The sequence below is a fragment of the Gavia stellata genome, chromosome 8 (assembly GCF_030936135.1).
Source record: "Gavia stellata isolate bGavSte3 chromosome 8, bGavSte3.hap2, whole genome shotgun sequence".
Classification (NCBI taxonomy): Eukaryota; Metazoa; Chordata; class Aves; order Gaviiformes; family Gaviidae; genus Gavia; species Gavia stellata.
In genome coordinates this window covers 2772971-2791370 of record NC_082601.1, presented here as the reverse complement: position 1 = coordinate 2791370, position 18400 = coordinate 2772971, and the positions used below count along the sequence as shown (strand labels likewise).

Sequence of the window (18400 nt, the reverse complement as noted above, 5' to 3'; positions counted from 1 at the left end):
TTAGTGAGGAACATGGGGTGGGTTTGCTTCTGTCACCCATCTTCTCCCCACTGTGCTGGCATCCTGCTGGCCCCCGCCCCCTCGCCTGGATGGATCACGCGCTGAAGATGTGCTGGTTACAAGCGGTCTACAAAACGAGGAGGTGCTGAATTGCACATACTCAGCGTGGTGAGGGTTTGCCACCCCGCTGAGGTTCGGTGCCAGGTCTATTTCTGCACCACAAACCAGCCCACTGTGTTTAGAAACACTGCTCTCCTGGGGATCCCCCAGGATTTTCCACAAGGGATGAGTTTTAGTAAACCGCCTCAATTACTGTAAGCGATTGCACAACCCAGTTGCACAATAAAAGAACAACAACAACAAAAACATTGCAAAAGTTAAGTGCTTTTTGGAAGTGGACCGAGTCATGGCACTCTGCCAAATTTGTTTTCCAGGGATCAAATGGTGCTGAAGAGAAACATCTGACCAAGCCACAGCCCACAACTGAAAATACCTCCCATTCACCCCTCACTCACTTCAGCAAGCAACTGGAGAGCTGATGGGGGTGATCATCTTACCAACACCAAAATCAAACCCTGCTGCTGCAGCTGGGGATGTCACCTCAGCCCAGGCTCCAGTTTTAGAAGAGTAAACCTCTGGTCCTTTCTCTTGCTCAGAGGTTCCAACCACCGTTGGCCAAAGGTAGCAAGAAATGTTTCATGTGAACAACAAAACTGGCAATTCTGGTCTAAAGGAAATGGTAAAACTAGCAGCAGTAAGGGAAAAAGAAACACTGGCAAGGTTAGTGGCTTTAGACAAGACCTACCGACTTTCTTTTTTAATGTTAAAAGAAAAATGTAGATAAATCAAGACATTTCCATCTTCCACCCACTGAGAGCAAAATAAAGGAGGACTAAGCTGGTAGCGTTAAAGCAGGGCAGTGATCAACGTTGTTTAATTGATGGCAATTGAAAATGGATCTTTATCACCTTTCTGTAGGAGTCCAAGGATGGTTTAAGAGTACCTTTAACAGTACCTTCCTAATCCGCAGCGTTTTGACTTGTCACCACACCACACTTCGGTATAACACAGGAGCGACATGAAACCAAGCCTGCGCAACATTAAACAGGTGAAAAAATCATTACAAACATTGATGGATCTCAGAAGTAAAACTGGAGTCACCAGGAAGGCACATTTCTAGTGAGGCTTCAAAGAGGTTATTTCTTTGCCCGAACCTACTCCACAATCTTACCAAGACCCAGAAAACAGCAGAGCAGAGGTTTGAAAAGAAGTAACAGGTTCTACAAAACCCCAGAGAAGGTTTGTAGATCATGCAGAATGTGCATAGCCATATTGCTCAACCAAGTGTGAGCAAACACCAGCTGTGCCATAGCCAGATGCCAGGAAGACCACAGAGCACTTGGTGTGGGGAACTGGCAATGTGGGGCAGGAAGGGTTATGATGAGGGTGGTGGGGCACTGGAACAGGTTGCCCAGAGAAGCTGCGGATGCCCCAACCCTGGCAGTGTTCAAGGCCAGGTCGGATGAGGCTTTGAGCAACCTGGTCTAGTGGAAGGTGTCCCTGCCCATGGCAGGGGGTTGGAACTAGATGATCTTTAAGGTCCCTTCCAACCCAAACCAGTCAATGAGTCTATGACGCCTGGGGTGAACACAAAAGCACTACTAGTAGAAAGGCTGTGTGGCCCAGCTGCTCCTCCAGCATTTGTAGTTCCGATAAACATGCCAAAAACCTCAAAGAGTGCTGAGAGGAACCACACAGTTGGTTAAATATGAAATGGGAAATACCCTTTATAGCAAGAGATTCAAAGTCATTGCAGAAGGAGTCGATCTGTTTGGTTCTTGGTGACTGAACTCTAGACTAGTGACATACAAGGTGTACTTAAATTCAGTAATCAAGGGCATGTCAATCTGACACATGTATTAACTAGATGGAAAGACCAAAGGCTGAAACAAGACAAGTTCAGACTACAAAGACAAGGCAATTTTTTATGTATAAGGACAATTAAGCCCTGGCCAAACGCACCCTGCCGCAGCAGCCTCACTAGAGGAGTTTCCGCACCCCAGCTGCACGCTGCCAGAGGCCACCTCCAGCTCCAAGAGGAGCTGCTGCAGGGCTGGCATTTCAAGGATGTGGGGGGTCAGGGTCCCCAGGAACTCAGGAGCTGCTGGAAGGGAACTGCAACAGGGAGTGACACTGCGGACCCAGCCCAGCACCCTCGCACCAATTTGAGCCACCTTCTAGCACAGCCAGGCATTCACTCACGTAATTACAGCATCTACAAACCCAGGGAACAAAACCTGGCTTGATTATCTTCAGAAATAGAAAAGGATGATCAGGTCAGCACAGGATGGTCACAAGCATTAGTGAGACAAGCAACTGCTGGGACTTCTGCATGACTTTAGAGATGTGGAGTGACATGCTTCAGTAGACCCCAAGATGAGAAGCTTGGAAGCTCCCTTGCCTCAACTTTACAAGTTTCAGGGAGAAAACCTTGTAAAGGCGACAAGGACGACAACCCTGGCTGCACTCAGCATCATGCCCTCTGTGTCCAAATGGGAGCCTGACACACCTACCAGATCTGATGTGTTGGGACAACGCAACCAAGAGGAGCCACAGCAACCACGATGTCCCAACAGTGACAGAAACCAGGCCTGTCCCTTGGTTAGGGAAGTCTGCCTTTGCTGAACTCACAGAAGGCAGCAAAGAACCATTCCTAGGAACAACCTGAATATATGAAACCTCTGAAAAAGCAGCTTTCAATGCTTTAGAGGCAAAGCAAACCAGATTTTGTTTGCTTGCTCCGGTCTCCTCTGCCTCTGTCATTTTTGGGAAACACAGTTCAGCTAAGTAACCCACAGTACATACTTAAAAATAACACCAAAGAACCAAAAGGCTGTTGTGAGGGTAAGATTGATTTCTACCCAGATCACATCCCAATTCCCAGCTACGCCTGGCCTGTAGCTCAGTACAATTATGTCCAAAACACACAAGTATTAATGAACTAACACACAAAGGCCATTTCCACTACAAGTCAATTACTTGTTTTTTAATTCAAAGAAAAAAATGGTATTTTAATAAATACTGCAGAAACATTAACCAAACATACAAAGTGACTTCAACAATTAAAAAAAGTAATGAATGTCCTGTTTTATAACAGTTATAACTTATTTTTTCCACAATATTTAAATACAGAAAGCACTTACCAGCTATTTTGTAATACTGCCCTAAGCGCACTGTTGCATCAGTCAAAAGCTTATTATGGTAGTAAAAATGTCTTTTTGCGGGAAATAATCGGAATGGGTGGGGGTTTTTATTTCTTCTTTTATCGAATGAAACAAAGTGCCAGGAACACACAGAACCAAGTTTTAATTATGGTAACCCTTTACCTTTGCAGAAGTTAACGTGAACACAGCTTTAACACTTCAAAAATGAAGCATTACCCTTGGGAACAAAACGCTTGTCCTCAACAAGCGACAGCCACACTGGTTAGAGCTTACAGTATCCTTCTTTTGAGAGAAGCTATGAAGTTAAGTCAGTCAGTAAACAGTTGCAAACTATTTTAAAGGCCCATTTATTTAATGTAACAATAGCATTCAGTGAGCAAAAAGGAATTTGACTTAACTGGTTCACCAATGTTTCATGGTTGTTGTCTGGATACGTATATATTACTCCTAAAGACTAAGAGCAGTATCCAGTTTCCACTGGGGACCCCTTAAGGCGTCACAGTTCTTCCTTCAGACCCCATTTCCTCACCACAAGCAAAGGCAGTCTGCAGCGAGAGACAGCTGCCCCAAAAATCAGAGCATCACAAAAGATAACCCAGCTCTGCTGGCTCATTCACAGATTCTTGGGTTTTTTGCAAAGATAATTGCAGTGAACCACATCACAGAACAGCACTCTGTAGCATTTACAGAGGGCTAGATCCTAGGATCCACCTGGCTCTGCAACTCCTAGCAGAAGCAGAGGAGCCTCGGGGCTTCCCCAGATGGGCAGTAAGGCTTAACAAATTATCACGGTTGTAAAACTAAGGATCATTTGTCATCATAGCTCTTAGCACCTTTCACTTGAACCTACAGCAACATACCCATACAGTACACCAGAACTGGAGATCATTTCCACTCTAAATTACAATCACAAAGAGGAATGGGAAGTCAGAGTCCTGCAACGGGCAGGTAGTTTGCCCCCACACCCCAATTTGATCCATTTAATTAAAAGGTGCGAGGGCACCTACAATACTGGGAAATCTCAAACGGTTGTCTTCATTACCAACGTGCTCAAATGTAGATTGCGCTGCTGCCGCGGGAAGGCAAAACTCCAGACTTCTCACATACAGTGTTTTCCTCTAAGTGACACACAGGCCTCAGTATACTCTCCATTTTAACGATGAGCTACTCAAAAATTAGATCATATCCTTTGGAAAACCAACTATAAGGTCACAGGGGTAGTTCCTTAATGAGGAGGACATTAATAATGTCTTCTTTAAAAAAAACATGAAAAGTATTATTTTAATGAAATCAAAGTGGTAGCATCCAGGAGTAGAGCATTAATAAAAGAAATAAGCACTGTCAATGACATCTCTCTTCTTTGCAGTGTTATTTTCCCATTCACCCTCTCTTCTCAGCACATTCAAACATTTTCCCTTTTTTTGGCATTTTCTTCAATGTATCATTTCCTGATGCCACCTCGTTTACAGCCATTTCTTCTCGCTGCTCAGTTCCTAAGTACAGTCTCACACAAGAGGTGAAGTCTCCATTAAAGCACTGGCATAAGCCCTCATTAAATACCATGTGGCGGTGTACTTCATCAAGCCTCCGCCCCTCCCGGACGCTCTCTTCCTCCTTTCTCCAGGAAATCAAGGTCCTTCACATCACCGTGCAACTCTTTGCTTTGTCCTTTCGCAAGTCCGTCGCCACTGTGGAAAGTTCTGGCCTGCCAGGCATGTGTGAAATTCGCTTTGTTGCCCTCTGCGATTTGTTTCGTTTAACATTTTTATTTGTTTTATTCACACACGCCAAGGTGGCAACATGAAAAATGTCTCTGACACTGTTTTCTGACTGTAAGGCTGAGCATTCAATATATGTAGCTGCTCCAATCTGTTTGGCCATATTTGCACCCTAAGGGAAAAAAGAACATGCAATCAATACCAAGTTTCCACAGAGAGCCAAAGCAAACCATACAATTACTTTTCAGCGCTGTTTTCCATACACAGTGTGTTGTCAAAACCAAAGCTAAAGCTCTAGCACTACAGCCAGCAGCTAATTTTGCAAAATAAACAGAGCTTTGGTTCCAAGATGCATGAAACAAGTATCCAAGCATTATCTCCTATGCCGATAAACACAAATTGGAAGAGAGAAGATAAGCTCAGTGACCTGCAAACAACTACAGAGTATTAGTAGGACCTATTTAGCAATTTCACCCTTACACCTTAACTTGCATCCATGAATCACGTGCTCAATGGGAAAGGTCTGGACCTGGCAGCTTCCAGTTTTAAGCCTGCTATCTCCAAAGAGAAAATGTATTCTGACTGCCTTACAGGCTAGCCAGCGTGCCCCTGACCTGGAGCACAGCCCACGTTACATCTCCACGAAGGGGGCAAAGTTCATAGGGAAATGTGCTGTGGGTTTCTGAGTCAGGGACAGTTATATCAATTTGTAGCTAGGGAACACGCAAAAAAAGAAAAAAGGACATTAGTGGTTACACGAGCCCTACTTTAAGTGCATTAAAAATCAAAGCAGGGATATTTGTTCCAGCAGCACAAGGAAAACACGTGACTCTGGCAGATGACAATACCCCGGTATCCTGTTGTGGATTTTGCTACTGGAAGACAATACAGCATTGTGCAAAAAAATGGAGTTGTTTCAATGGAATTTCACTTCCGAGGGATGAATCTTTTTAGCAAGTTACGAAATCCAGCCACATCCTTGACGTGACACTCCTCACATACCCATGGGCCCAAGATACAGGCACAAGTCAGTCCAACCCCTCCTCTTTGCTCTAGTGCCAGGCTGATGGCACTAATCTGTTTGGACCCATGTCTTCAGTATGCACTATTTACACTGCAGTGATGCAGCCATCTTATCAGTTGTAAGTGGGAATGGCTGATAAAGGAGTATTAGTTTGTAGGACAAGCCCTCCCCACAGTTAAACATCTCGACTCCTACTAACCAAGCCTAGCCTATACTTTAGAGCCTCAGAAGTGTTTGCTCAGGTGTAGCTGACTGGAAACTGGCTAGCATACTGGAGGCAAGGTGTCACCATTAACTGGCTTTATCCTCCCCACACTTCCTTATGAAGTTAAGAGGAATGGGGAAAACCCCACTCGGCTCTTTGATCCCATGTTGACTTAGCAAGGCAATGGAATTTAAAAATAAGCTGTGTAACTCGACCCCAGAGGACCCTTCCCTAGAACTAGTGCAGGAGAGCATTGGGTTGCTTCATGCCACCAGACATTTGGCAACCACAAGAAATACAACCATTGCTCAAGTCTAAGCTTTTGCTTATGTAGACTACAGATGAAATTATGGGATTTTGCTGAAGTATGGGCTTCCCTGTAACATGTACAATTTTCCCTTTGGCTGCCAAGTAATAGCTTTGGCTTAGCCCTTTGTCTTCAGTTGATTCCTGTACCTAAGGGGTACAGGCTAAGCTGGGATTCCAGAAGAGATGTGAACCTGCAATTCCAGGGGACAAATCTACCTGTCAGCATATTTTTTGATCGCTGTCTACAGAAAGGGGTGAGACTTGGTGATTTTACTGAAGTACTGTAAAAAATGTAAGATATAAAATTGTGTATGTAATAAGTGCAGACAGTATTTCCTTCCAAGTTTAATACCCAAAGAAAAATAGCATGGAAAATTACAGCTCCAAGGCTGAACAGCATGAATATATACACATGCAACAGTGGTAGTTTGTAACCAGGATGACATCTTCCCCAGCAAGCAGGATTTAAGGACACTTCTGAATTGTTTTACACTAAGGTAAAAACCTTACATTTAGTTTCGTATAAAATTGTCTGAGATGGATGTTTACTGAGTGAAGCATAGAAAAACGCCATAAGCAGCAGAAGCCCTCACAGTACAACATTCCATGCCATATTTTAATCAAGATACTCAGTTTATGGTATCTTTGCATTTTCAAATTTAAACATGCTGTAGGAGGCTGCATTATTAGTAATTGCCTATTAGGAGCTGTTGGTTTGGAAAACCTGAGATTGTGGATGAAACATCAAAAACTGTTTGATAGCATAGGATATATACACTAGCTAAAGTTACTTCTGGAGGTACCATTCTCACTCTTGCACCCTGCAAGGTGTATCTCAAACCACCACTGTGATTCAGCTGCAATGCACAATACATGTGTGACTAATAAGGGGAAGTTTACCTTAGAGCCCAGTTTTCCCATTCTCTACCTCCTCCTCTCCCATGGCCTGATTCCCTTCCCTTTCACCTCTGTTCCTCCATCCCCTGATGCCTGGCTCCAAACTTCTCGCTTCCCCAGCAGCAGAGAACTGCTGCCAAGTATTAAGATGCTTTCTGGATTTGCGGCCACCTTCAGAGGGAGCTACAAGGCATTTTCACAGAACATGTTTTCAGGAAATAGGATTTTTAAGGGGTCAGACTATATGCAATGCCTGTCATGACGCTAAAGTCAAATGTATGAGATTCAAATCTTAAGTTTGAACAAAATATTTCACCAATTTATTAGTAAATAAACAGGACATGTCACATCTCAGTTACTGTTTTGGCCTCTGTAGGCCCAAGAAAGCAGTAAGTTTATTTTCAATTCACTTAAGAGGCTCTTTGCAATCAGTAAGGCTACAATCTTATGATGCTTAAAGCATGCATTGTGGGGCTGCATAATTTTCTGCTGCATCCAATCTGTGGGTAGGCTTTGCCTTTACTCAAAACAGTTTTCAACTTCACCTCCAGCAACTACCAGAGTATGTGCATGTGACTTCTAAGATGCACTTGTGTCAACAGGGGAGAAGTTGATCATAAAGATGGCTACAACAACAGAAAAGAGTCATATCTTCCACCCCGAAGTCCAACAAAGGACGTGGCACATACCTGATCGTAGGACACGGGTGTCTGCCTGTGATTGGAAAGTTCCACTAGTGTGCTTACATCCGTGCGCAGATCTGACTTGCAGCCAACCAAAAGCATTTTGGTGTTTGGACAAAACTCCTGGATTTCACCTTTCCACTGTAAAATTTTAGGTTAGTATTATACTCAAGTAGTTGAATGTTTAAATCCAAAGCAGCAATAGATACAAGATGAAGTTTAATAAGTCATGACATTTCATGTGGAAATACTCTCATGTAATAGTTGTATCTACCTTCAAGCCAACTTCTAAAGGCATTAGTTCCAGCAGAATCTGGTCAAGGATGAAATCTTATACAATCTCATACAGTCATTAATTCCACTGACTTACTAATCAAGGGGGAATGAATTGAGATTGTTTACCTACATGAGTAAAGGTTTGCAGACCCGTCGCTCCTCACAAGCGGTAAACACCCAGCCACACCATTTGCAGACAGGAGCCAATGAAACCTGGTGTCACCACATTCAATGGCTCCTCAAGATGGAGCTACAGAGGCAGGTCTTGTATGACCACAAAATAAGCATTGCTATATATTGGCTCATGGCTACAGCCTCACACCTAAAACTACACAAATCTGTCAAGGGTTCAGCTATTGTGAACCAGTAATAAGCCCTTCAAACAGAACTTGTGATAGATTCCTTGGGCTTCTTCCCCTTCTACGTGGTTATTTTGAGAACACAAGAAAGCCAAAAATTTCCCGGATTTTCCAATCTGAACAGATCACACAGTCCCTAAAACTTAAGAGTATCATTTGGGTTTAAAAGCATATTAAGAAAAATCTCTTACAGAATTAAACAACAGGATAGTAACCAACATTATCAGGGACAGAAAAGAAAAAAGACAGCTCTAGATGCTTGTTGGCACAGTTAGTAGCTGAGAGAATAGTCTGAAGTATTTTCTGTAGACTATTCAGAGCATTGTATGCCACTTTATTTCCAGTGACACAAGAATCACTGGCCCCAGCTACAGGGAAAAAAACCCCAGGAACTTCAGGTCATTAAGCCTTGAAGACAACACTGCTAAGTTTGAGTCATGCCCAGTGACCAAGGAGAGGACCAGGACCACCCTGCAAACACAGACCTTGATTATCAAAATTCAATGTTTTAGCTCAGGGAAAGTCTGGCACTGAATCTCGGATCACTGAGTTGTGAAAAATTCTGAAGTTTGGTGCAGGATTGCATTTCTCTGCCACTGCTAGGTCTTCTGGTGGCTTCCAGAGGCATTTGTCACTGGCTCCTTCTAACTTCAGGCTGAGAAATTATGTAAAGCCATGGCAAAAGTCCAAACACTTGGCAGGCACGTTTTAACTGTCTTTGCAACATGGCAAAGTTTCTCAATCCTGTCTGTTGTATGAATATAACGTGAGAGAATTTCTTGCTGCACCCAGCCCTGTACCTCACACCACCCTAAACAATTCACTGCCGTCTAAGGGCTGAGGAATGAGATTTACTTCACCCCTGAGCGTCCATTAGGGAGTTTTTGTTTTCAATTAACATTCATTCCTTTCAAACAAATGATCTCAAATTCTAGCAGTGCAGAGCACGGCGCTGTCATCTCTCCATTAAAAGAAACAAACTGAAGTTTCCAATGTAGGAACAACACCGCTCTTCAAATATTTAAAGACATGCTATTCAAACAGTTCTGTACTCAAATGTTTCTCGAACACTTGCCTTTTTTAGCACACTGTCAAGAGTTTCTGGCCGACTGATGTCAAAGCAAATCAGGACAGCATCAGAATCTGGATAGGAGAGCGGGCGGACATTGTCATAATAAGGAGACCCTGCAGGGAAACAAACAACATTTTTGTTAGTTTATATTTTTCACTTTCTGCAGTCATTCAGACTTATTCAAAAAGTTTAGAAAGGTTTTCAGTGAAGCTCTAATAGCACCCAGCTCCCATCTTTTCTTCAACAGCACTGTATTCCCCAAACACTCACTGCAGTTGCTCATTTCCCCACTTCCCTTTTGTTTCTCACCTACAAAAGCAACAGCTTTCCCAAGTAACTAAGAGTGATGGCACCCCAGTGATCCATCTCCTACCAAAAGCTTGTGATGCCCCCAAGAACAAGGGAAGGGAAATCGGGTCAGCCCAAGTTTAAGTCCCAGCATTAACCTGCAGGAATTTGACTTTGAAAGCAAATCCTTAACCTCGAAAAGGCTTCTTCAAAGCAGATTTGTCACAGTTGCACATTCATGGAAAAAATTCAGAAATTTTTGAAATAAATCAGTTTTGATTCTTCTAACATTTAATTTAAAACAAATAGTTCCAAGTGCAAAAAGCATCTTTAGTTGTCATGGATATCATAAATTTTTAGAAGAAACTCTTGCTTCAAATAAAAGCGTTTGTTGCAGTACTCCAGCAGGAAAGAATGCCAGTCCCGTAGGCAGGCACGCAAGTTATCGGTCACAAAAAGCCTCACCAATTTGTAAACCACTATATGCTTGCAATAAATGTTGATAAAAATTTGTTTTATGGGCTAAACATAAAAAAGATCAAAGCTAATCTAGTAATCTGATGGAACAGAAATAGGTCCAACATTGCCCTTTGTGCATGTTTTACTTCCAGAGCTCTTAACGGATACAGTGTTTTCCCTAAGAATTGTCACGATGTGCAGAGTTACAAATATATCTCCAGAGTCAGAAATCTCATTTTTATCATCTGGTAGCAGGTTTGGGGGGAAAAAAAAAAATCTTTTTCTAGGAAGTTCCAGTCACTCAGCCACCATTCGGTTTGGCCTTAACTCTGCTGAAGGTTCACTTACTGAGGAGAACGCATTTCTGATTTCGAAGGGTACTTAAAGGGTTAAGTGGTCCAACAGGGTAAGGGCTTGGGCTTTAAAATGCATGCCTGCAACTTAAAATGCATTTTCTTAGTCATATAGTCTTATTTCTGTATTTTTCCCTTATGAACCTAAGATACAGCATAGAACATATGCAACAAGAATACAGCTTTCTAGAGTTTTGGGGTTATCAGCTAATTATATCAACAATTTTCCAACTATCTAGAACTAATTGGCTGTAAGGTCTCAGAGGCTGAGCAGACTATTAACTGGATTAGAGAAATTCCTCAAGTTTTTAACTGACAGACAGCTCAGGCTGCTGCACAAAGCAGAGCGGGGAATGGTGTGAACGTATCGCAGATGACTTAAGTTGGACAGCTTATACTGGAAGGAAGGAGTCAAGAATCCCAGGAATGTTGTTTTTGAAATGAAGAGTAACACATGGGGAATGAAGCATTACCAAACTAGGTAGCAGAAGGTAATTTGTTGAACAAGACTGTTTTATTCAAACGCTCATCTTCATAAATGATGTCAATCTAACAAAGAGGCAGCTGTCAAAAACTGCTCTTCAAAAAACAGTTAGCTGTCTTCAGCAGTAGATGACATGTTAGAAAGAAATCTAAACGAGCTGAGCTGACCGGTAGTTAACTGTTCCTTTGAGCTCAGCTCTGCTTGCAGCGACTATCAATAAGCATTTTCTACTACTAATTATTCCCCTGCTATCTCCAGCACTGCTATTACAGTGACTCCATCCTGGAGCCCCGGGGCAAAGTTATTTATCCCAGAGCCCCAGGGCCAACTTATTTACCCTGGACAGGCGAATTACAAAGCAGTGTGCCATTAACTAGCCACCTGCACTGCTCTGCAGCATTAAACCGGCCAAAGCACAGACTGCTGCCCCGCCGCCAGCCTGCATGCTGGTGAGAGCCACCGCCTGGCTAGCACATCTCCCTGCCAGGCTCGGGCAAGCAAGGGCAGGATTGAAGATCATTAATGCCTGGCCAAACGGTTGCTGGCTAGAAAGGAGTCTCAAAAAAGCCTCACCCAGAAACTAATTCCTTAGACATACCTATCTTCTCACTCACCAGTCTTCAGGGATACAACATACCATATATGTCCATCAGCATGTATTTATGTATACATACAGTCACCACCTCCAGCCCAGAGACTCCTTTCTACTGTGTCAGCTGTAGCTGTGTTTGTTTTGAGGGTTTTTCTTTTTAGGTTTTCCTTCTGAACCTCTCATATTAAAGATGCTGAGCTAGAATAAGTGCACTTTCATAGGCAGTCTTTCTGCTCGGGTGCAAGCTAGGAGGAATATTTGACACCTCCTTTTCTTTGGGGTAATGTGTGGCAGAACAAACGGGAACCATTTAAACTACTCGGGCTGCAGTTACCAACAAAGGAAATTTCCTAGTCTCATTCAACAGCAATAACTGAACCTTTATTACTGCGCAAATAAAGAGGGGCTACGGCCCTTGCTGTGCGAGCCTATTCAATCTGGCATTTCATCGTTTCGCCCAGAGAAACCCTCAGAAGCCAGGAATCTCAGGAATGAGGCTCAAGTCTGAACAGACAACTTGAGCACAGCCCAGTAAGGCTGCTAGCTCTTTTTCAAGTTAGTCTGTAGATTTGAAGCCGTGCCAACCCTAGAAAACAGAAGGAGAATGGAGAGCTACAGCTATGGTATTTGTGGAAAAAAAATAAGCCTATTTGTGTTTGCGGTTCTCTTCCTACAAAATAAAACATTTTTGTCAAGGACAACACGGATGATTTTTCTGTTTTATCAAGGAATTGCTGATAATGCTGTAGTTCATCTTTCTTTGCGGTGGCAGTATATTCCAGCTGCAGTCCCCCTTTTTTAATGTTTGCCAGCTTAAATAATTTAAGCCAAAATAATTTAAACATTAAGACTCAACTACTTTTAAAACCTTATGTTTCATGCAAAGTACAACATAAATTCAGCTTTTAAACTGAAATAAAACCCCTCACCAGCAATACAGTTGGCTTTGGTCTACAGAAGATACCAAAGCTTAAGTTTAAATGTTGATATCTTAATAAATAACAGAATTAAATCGTTAAAGCATACTTGATTTTTTGATGCTTAGTACTACTCTAGGATGCTAGATCATGGAGAGCTGATGCCCCCTTTACCTGCAAGACCCAAAGCCACCACCAGTTCCAACCAGGAGGTTCAGCCTCACATCCCACCTACGTAGCTGAACCTGGGCAGCTCGTGCTCCCCGCACTGCTCAGCCTCTGCTTGCCCACGGGCCCTAAGGGAAGCGGTGCTCAGTAACAGGCAAGACTTTACTATTTACACACCACCAAGCAGCCATCAGGCATTAGTCTTTGTAGCCTTTTGGACTCCAGTCAACTGAAAGAACAACAGTTGAACAGCAGCACTCTCCCTCCCAAACCCTTGGGCTCACTAATTATCAGCTACATAGAAAACACATCAAATACTGCAGTGGTCGCTCTAAGTAGCTGACTCACTGCTGATGGCTTTCCTCCTTCCAAATCCACCTTGGCTATTTTGGAGAAAATGCAGGTGATTTTGTATACTGAATATCATAGAACAGGTCATCTCCAAGCACGTGAATATCACAATATTCATAGCACCTCAAACAGAAACCAGGACTCTCGTAGGTGACTTGGCATTCCCAGTTATCAATTCTGATTATTTCCCCTCTAAAGAGGAAAAAACTATAAAGACTAGTTACTGTTGCTCTGCCATGAAAGAAAAAAAAAATCACATGGCTCAATACAGCCAACTTGCAACTGAACTGGAAGGCAAAGAAAGAAATTTGACATTCCCTTTACAATGCTTACTGCCAGAGAGCTCAGGAACACAGTAACTTTAATTCATGTATGTTTCAGATGTCTTCTGAAAGATTTCAGCAAAAAGCTTTATAATTAATATTATGCTTCTATATAGACACTGAACACATTGTGCACATTCAAATCACAATAAAGCTAACCTGATTTAAAGCTCTAAGGCCCTTCTGGATTTAATTATATGCTAATCCCCAGCAGTGCATAAGTATTTCTGGCCCTGTTGAGAATTATTTTATTGGCATATCCACATTTCCACAGTTCAACCAATAAAAAAGAAACTAAAATATGTTTTAGGGACAGGTATGTAAACCTAATTAATAGCATGTGATTTCTGTGCCACAGCTGCTGTTGTACTAGTAAGAAATATAAGCGTCTAAGAAGCCAAAACCTTGGTAAATGCAGGTTAAGACCATGCCTGTGGTAGACAAAGACATCTAATACACAAGTATTCTTCACAGTGTCCATGAGACTACAAGATGAAGCTTCAGCCTGAAGAAGCTTCTAATACTCTACCTAGCAAAGTAAGCACACAGCTCCCGAACAGCTCAAGACTGCCATACTATGTTACCACAGAGTGGAATAATTTATGGTGTAGTTAGATTGCAACCAGACATTCCTGCTTTGAAAGAAGGGTTGGTAGTCCAAAAGCCAATTGAAATTCAAGTTGGCAAGTGCTTTCCTTAATGCTGTGGGTAATTTAAATCCTTATAATGACTTGCAGAACTAGACAGTACCAGAAAATATTTGAATAATGAAACTTCCCATCCCACTCTTACTTGTGAGAGTGTTTTGTCCCGGATTTCTACAGGCATATCCAAGATACAACAAAAACTTCCCAATAAATTTACAGCTAGCTTTAAAATGTCCTATCAATTGCATGACTCTCTACATTTTGTACTTAAGAGTCCTCTAGGAAAAAGCACATTATTATTATACAAAGGATCGTAAACCAAAACCATGACAGCAGGGCCTGTTCCCACCATAACACAAGGTTATTTTAACCAACGCCTACAGCTTTTCTCATTTTCTCAGTAAGCAAAAAAACGCTTAAAGTGGCAGGACCTTCCTTCCTTTGGAAGGAATGCAAACCCCAACATTAACTCAAGTTAGAAATTAATTTGCAAGGCAGCCTGTTGCATGCCCCCAGTTAGAAAACAGTTAAAGAGAGTTAAAGATGGATACTAAATACTGATCAAGTCATCTTTCAAGTCTCTGCAGTATATTGCAATCTAACTCAGGTAAACAGCATCCTCCCAAGAGATACTGAAGTACCTCAAATGACTCGAGCCATTACTTCCCCCATGTTGCAACGAACGTTATCTTCCATCAGTATTTGGCAGTTAATCGGTCATATTTTTAAGTTACCTAGATCTAGTCCCGCTTTAAAAATGTCATTAAGACATTTATTCTACCTCAGCAGAGGACTAGGACAAAGACTTGTAAAAAATAAATTACCAAGAATTTAAGATAATGCTAAACCACTATCTTATCTTCTGATGTCCCTTATCTGGTGATGTGCTTTTGCACTGGGTTAATGGGTTAGGGTAGTGTTTCTTCTTGCAGTTGGTGAGAAGGGCTGTTTACGGAGGGGCAATTCTCCATCCACAGAGTCCCACAACCACAGGATCCACTGTTCAGTAATACTTTGTAAGACCAGGCATTGGATCTTTCAAACATTTCCTCTCCAGTGTCAGATTGCAGACAAATTAGCCCCTTCATCTTAAGCTTCTGACTCAGTCAAATTTTCTTTTGGTTCCAGGACAGGCCTGAGAGGATGACACGCACACGCAAAGGCTGGCAGATGCTTCTTCCACTGCTTTTGTCTTTTGAAGTGCTACAGAATATTTCATTACATGGGTGTCTCCAGCCTTTGACATACAGATTCCAAACCTTCCCATGTCAAACAGCTTAACCTGCATGCGTGTCGTATTTTAATAACTAAAAGATAAAATTTTCCAAAATAACATCACTAACTATTAATTTTTAATAAGCCCTTACTCCATGGTGCTTGTTAGAGCCAGCTTGGTAATCAGGATGAAAGCTCAAACCAGACACACTCTAGAAGTCTGCAAGTCTTACTTGGCATAAGATGAAGAAAAAAAATCATTTCAGAGCTACGCTGATACTGGTTGTGGGCACAGAGGCTGTCTTTTCCCAGTAATCGTGTTGCAAGAATTTGGAGTCATTTCCTCAACAGCAAGAGGAAAGCCAACTCACCGCCTGGACGCCTTCTTTTTTAAAAAGGGATTAACATTTTCGTTTCTCGTAAAAGGACTGCTTTTGTATTTAGAAGGAACCGCTGGGTCCAAATTCAGCATTAAAAAGCTACCTATACAACCTGCCTAAAGAAGCTCGCATACTCTGTCAAGTTCCTCCAGCTTTTTTTCCAATCACTTCTGCAGAGTTAATGTTGATCCACGCTTGCCTTAATGGTTCATGGTGTCATTCACCCTGACCACCTCTCTCCGTGCGCCCAGTTATGGCGCAGCAGAGACTCACTGGCTGTCTATGCTCCTCTCCGGCACGGAGGTGGCAAGTTCAGGAGTTCATCCTCACCACCCTGGCAGTAAGCTTAGTCCAATTAACAACAGCAGGATCTAGAGGAGTTCCTGGTCTAACGTGAGATCTAAGACACCAAAAACCTCAATCTCTGAGGCATGTGAGCCAGTGTTTTTGACGAGGCCGCTGAAGGCACAACTGGAAGAGGGATGAGGACCCTAAGCAGTGCTCACGGTAAGAAAGGATGGCTCCTTCAGCAGGCTAGAGATGCCTACCTCCCTAGTCTTTCCAGGCTGTAAAGACTTCTCAAAAGCAGGGGGAGAAGTACTGTATTTTACGAAAACAACCAAACCAGGCATTAAGGAGGCCACAAGGAACTCGAATGGGAGCTGATGTAATTTACCATTAGCACATATAAACACCTCTTTGCTCTTCTATAGGTAAAGCAGGGTTCCACAGCAGCGGAGGAGCAGAGGTACCCCTGGAGCCCCTCAGAGAAGCTCCTTCCAGTCAGGCAGGTGAGAACACATACCCCTGCCCTGCCTGCCTTCCCCTGCAGCGCCGACGAACCGCTCCATGGAGGGCTCTCCACACCCTTTTCCCTCCCTAAAAGTCAAGTATATGGCTCAAGTATACCTCAGATTTTTAAAAAAAAAATAAAAAACCAGAAGCAGCCGCCCGACTGGCACCGCTGCCGCTCGCTTCTGGGGACAGGCACCCCCGCCGCGACCGTGAGGGGCTGCGGGGCCGCCGGGACGGTCTCCGGCTCCCCCGACCGACGGGGCTGCCGCTCCCCACCGATTTACCCCCCCACACACACACACACTCTCCCGCCCCCGGGGAGCGCTCACCCGAGGTGTCCCAGAGGCTGAGCTCGATGCGCTGCGTGTCGATCTCGAAGCTGGCCGTGTAGTTCTCGAAGACGGTGGGGACGTAGCTCTGCCGGGAGACAGCGCACAGTCAGCCCGCGCCCACCGCCACCGCCCCGGCCCCGGCCCCGGCCCGCCGCGGGGAAGCACCCACCTCGGGGAAGCAGTCCTTGGCGAAGACGTGGAGCAGCGCCGTCTTCCCGCACTGGCTGTCGCCCACCACCACGATCTTGCACTTCACGTTCTGGTTGGGATCCATCACCGCCTTGCTCGATAACTTCTGGCTCGCTCTTCTTTCCTTCATTGATCTCGGCTTAGTCCCTCGGCCGGCCACAACAAAAGAAAAAAAAAAAAAAACCAACACACACCTCAAAAAAATATTTAAATAATTAAAAAAAAAAAAAGGGGGGAAGAAAAAAAAAAAACCCCAGGTGGAAGTGGCAGAGCCGCGGGACGCGCCACCGTCCCCGCTCCGCCCGCCGGTCCCGCGCAGACTGCTTTGTCCCCCCACCGCCCCTCCTTATTTATAGCTTCGCATCCGCCAATCACCGCCCGCCGCCGGTGCGGGGCCCGCCCCCTCGCCGCGCGCTGCCGCGGGCCGCCGGAGAAGCGCGCCCCCTAGGGCAGCCGCGCGGCGCCGCAGCCCCGAGCGGGGGCGCTGGGGTGGGGGGGTCCCGGTGCCGCCCCCCCGCCCGCTCCGCGGGGAGCCCCTCCCGCCTGGCCGCCCCCCCCCGGTCCCCCCCGGCTCCGCCGGGACGGGGCCCATCGGCCGAGGGCTGGGGTCAGCCCGTGCCGGCGGCAGGCCGGTGTCATCCTCTCAAGGAGAGGCCTGGTGTGGGGCCGGCACCCTCAGGAACGATGCGTGAATAAAGGGTGGTTTTTGTGGTAATTTTATACAGGCCGTCTATAAATCTCAGTGCTACGAAAGGGAACCGGCGGCGTGCGGGGCTTTGTGGCCTCCTGAGGGGCGGCGAGTCGTGCCAGGATGGCTGCTGCCGCCGGGGTCCCTCAGGGGGTTGCCCCTTCCAGGGCCACAGGCCGGGGTCCCTCAGGGGGTTGTCCCCTCCAGGGCCACAGGCCGGGGTCCCTCAGGGGGTTGTCCCCTCCAGGGCCACAGGCCGGGGTCCCTCAGGGGGTTGCCCCTTCCAGGGCCACAGGCCGGGGTCCCTCAGGGGGTTGCCCCTTCCAGGGCCACAGGCCGGGCTGAGGAGAGGCCCTTGGCTTCGGCCTCGGCGGCACCGCAGGACTGCCTCAGCTGGGCAGTGGTAGTGACTGTGGGCAGAGGGGGTTTTCACTCAAAACATGGGTGTGAGG

General features: G+C 44.8%; 1 protein-coding gene across 1 annotated transcript; it reads right to left on the bottom strand.

The window, feature by feature from the left end:
- Nucleotides 1–3103: 3103 nt before the first annotated feature.
- RND3 (Rho family GTPase 3) lies at nt 3104–17427 on the bottom strand. Its single transcript, XM_059820171.1, has 5 exons — nt 17241–17427; nt 17069–17156; nt 9771–9880; nt 8067–8201; nt 3104–5114 (listed from the first exon to the last, which is right to left on the bottom strand). The coding sequence occupies exons 1-5, from the start codon at nt 17388–17390 to the stop codon at nt 4863–4865; spliced, it is 735 nt and encodes a 244-aa protein (XP_059676154.1). The 5' UTR covers nt 17391–17427; the 3' UTR covers nt 3104–4862.
- Nucleotides 17428–18400: the final 973 nt, after the last annotated feature.

Excerpts from the sequence above, each read along its gene's own strand:
- RND3 (XM_059820171.1), bottom strand. The coding sequence starts at position 17,390 with ATGAAGGAAAGAAGAGCGAGCCAGAAGTTATCGAGCAAGGCGGTGATG. Across the intron at positions 8,202-9,770 it reads TTGACAGTGTGCTAAAAAAG|TGGAAAGGTGAAATCCAGGA; the intron begins GCAAGTGTTCGA and ends AAAATTTTACAG. Across the intron at positions 5,115-8,066 it reads CACCCGTGTCCTACGATCAG|GGTGCAAATATGGCCAAACA; the intron begins GTATGTGCCACG and ends TTTTTCCCTTAG.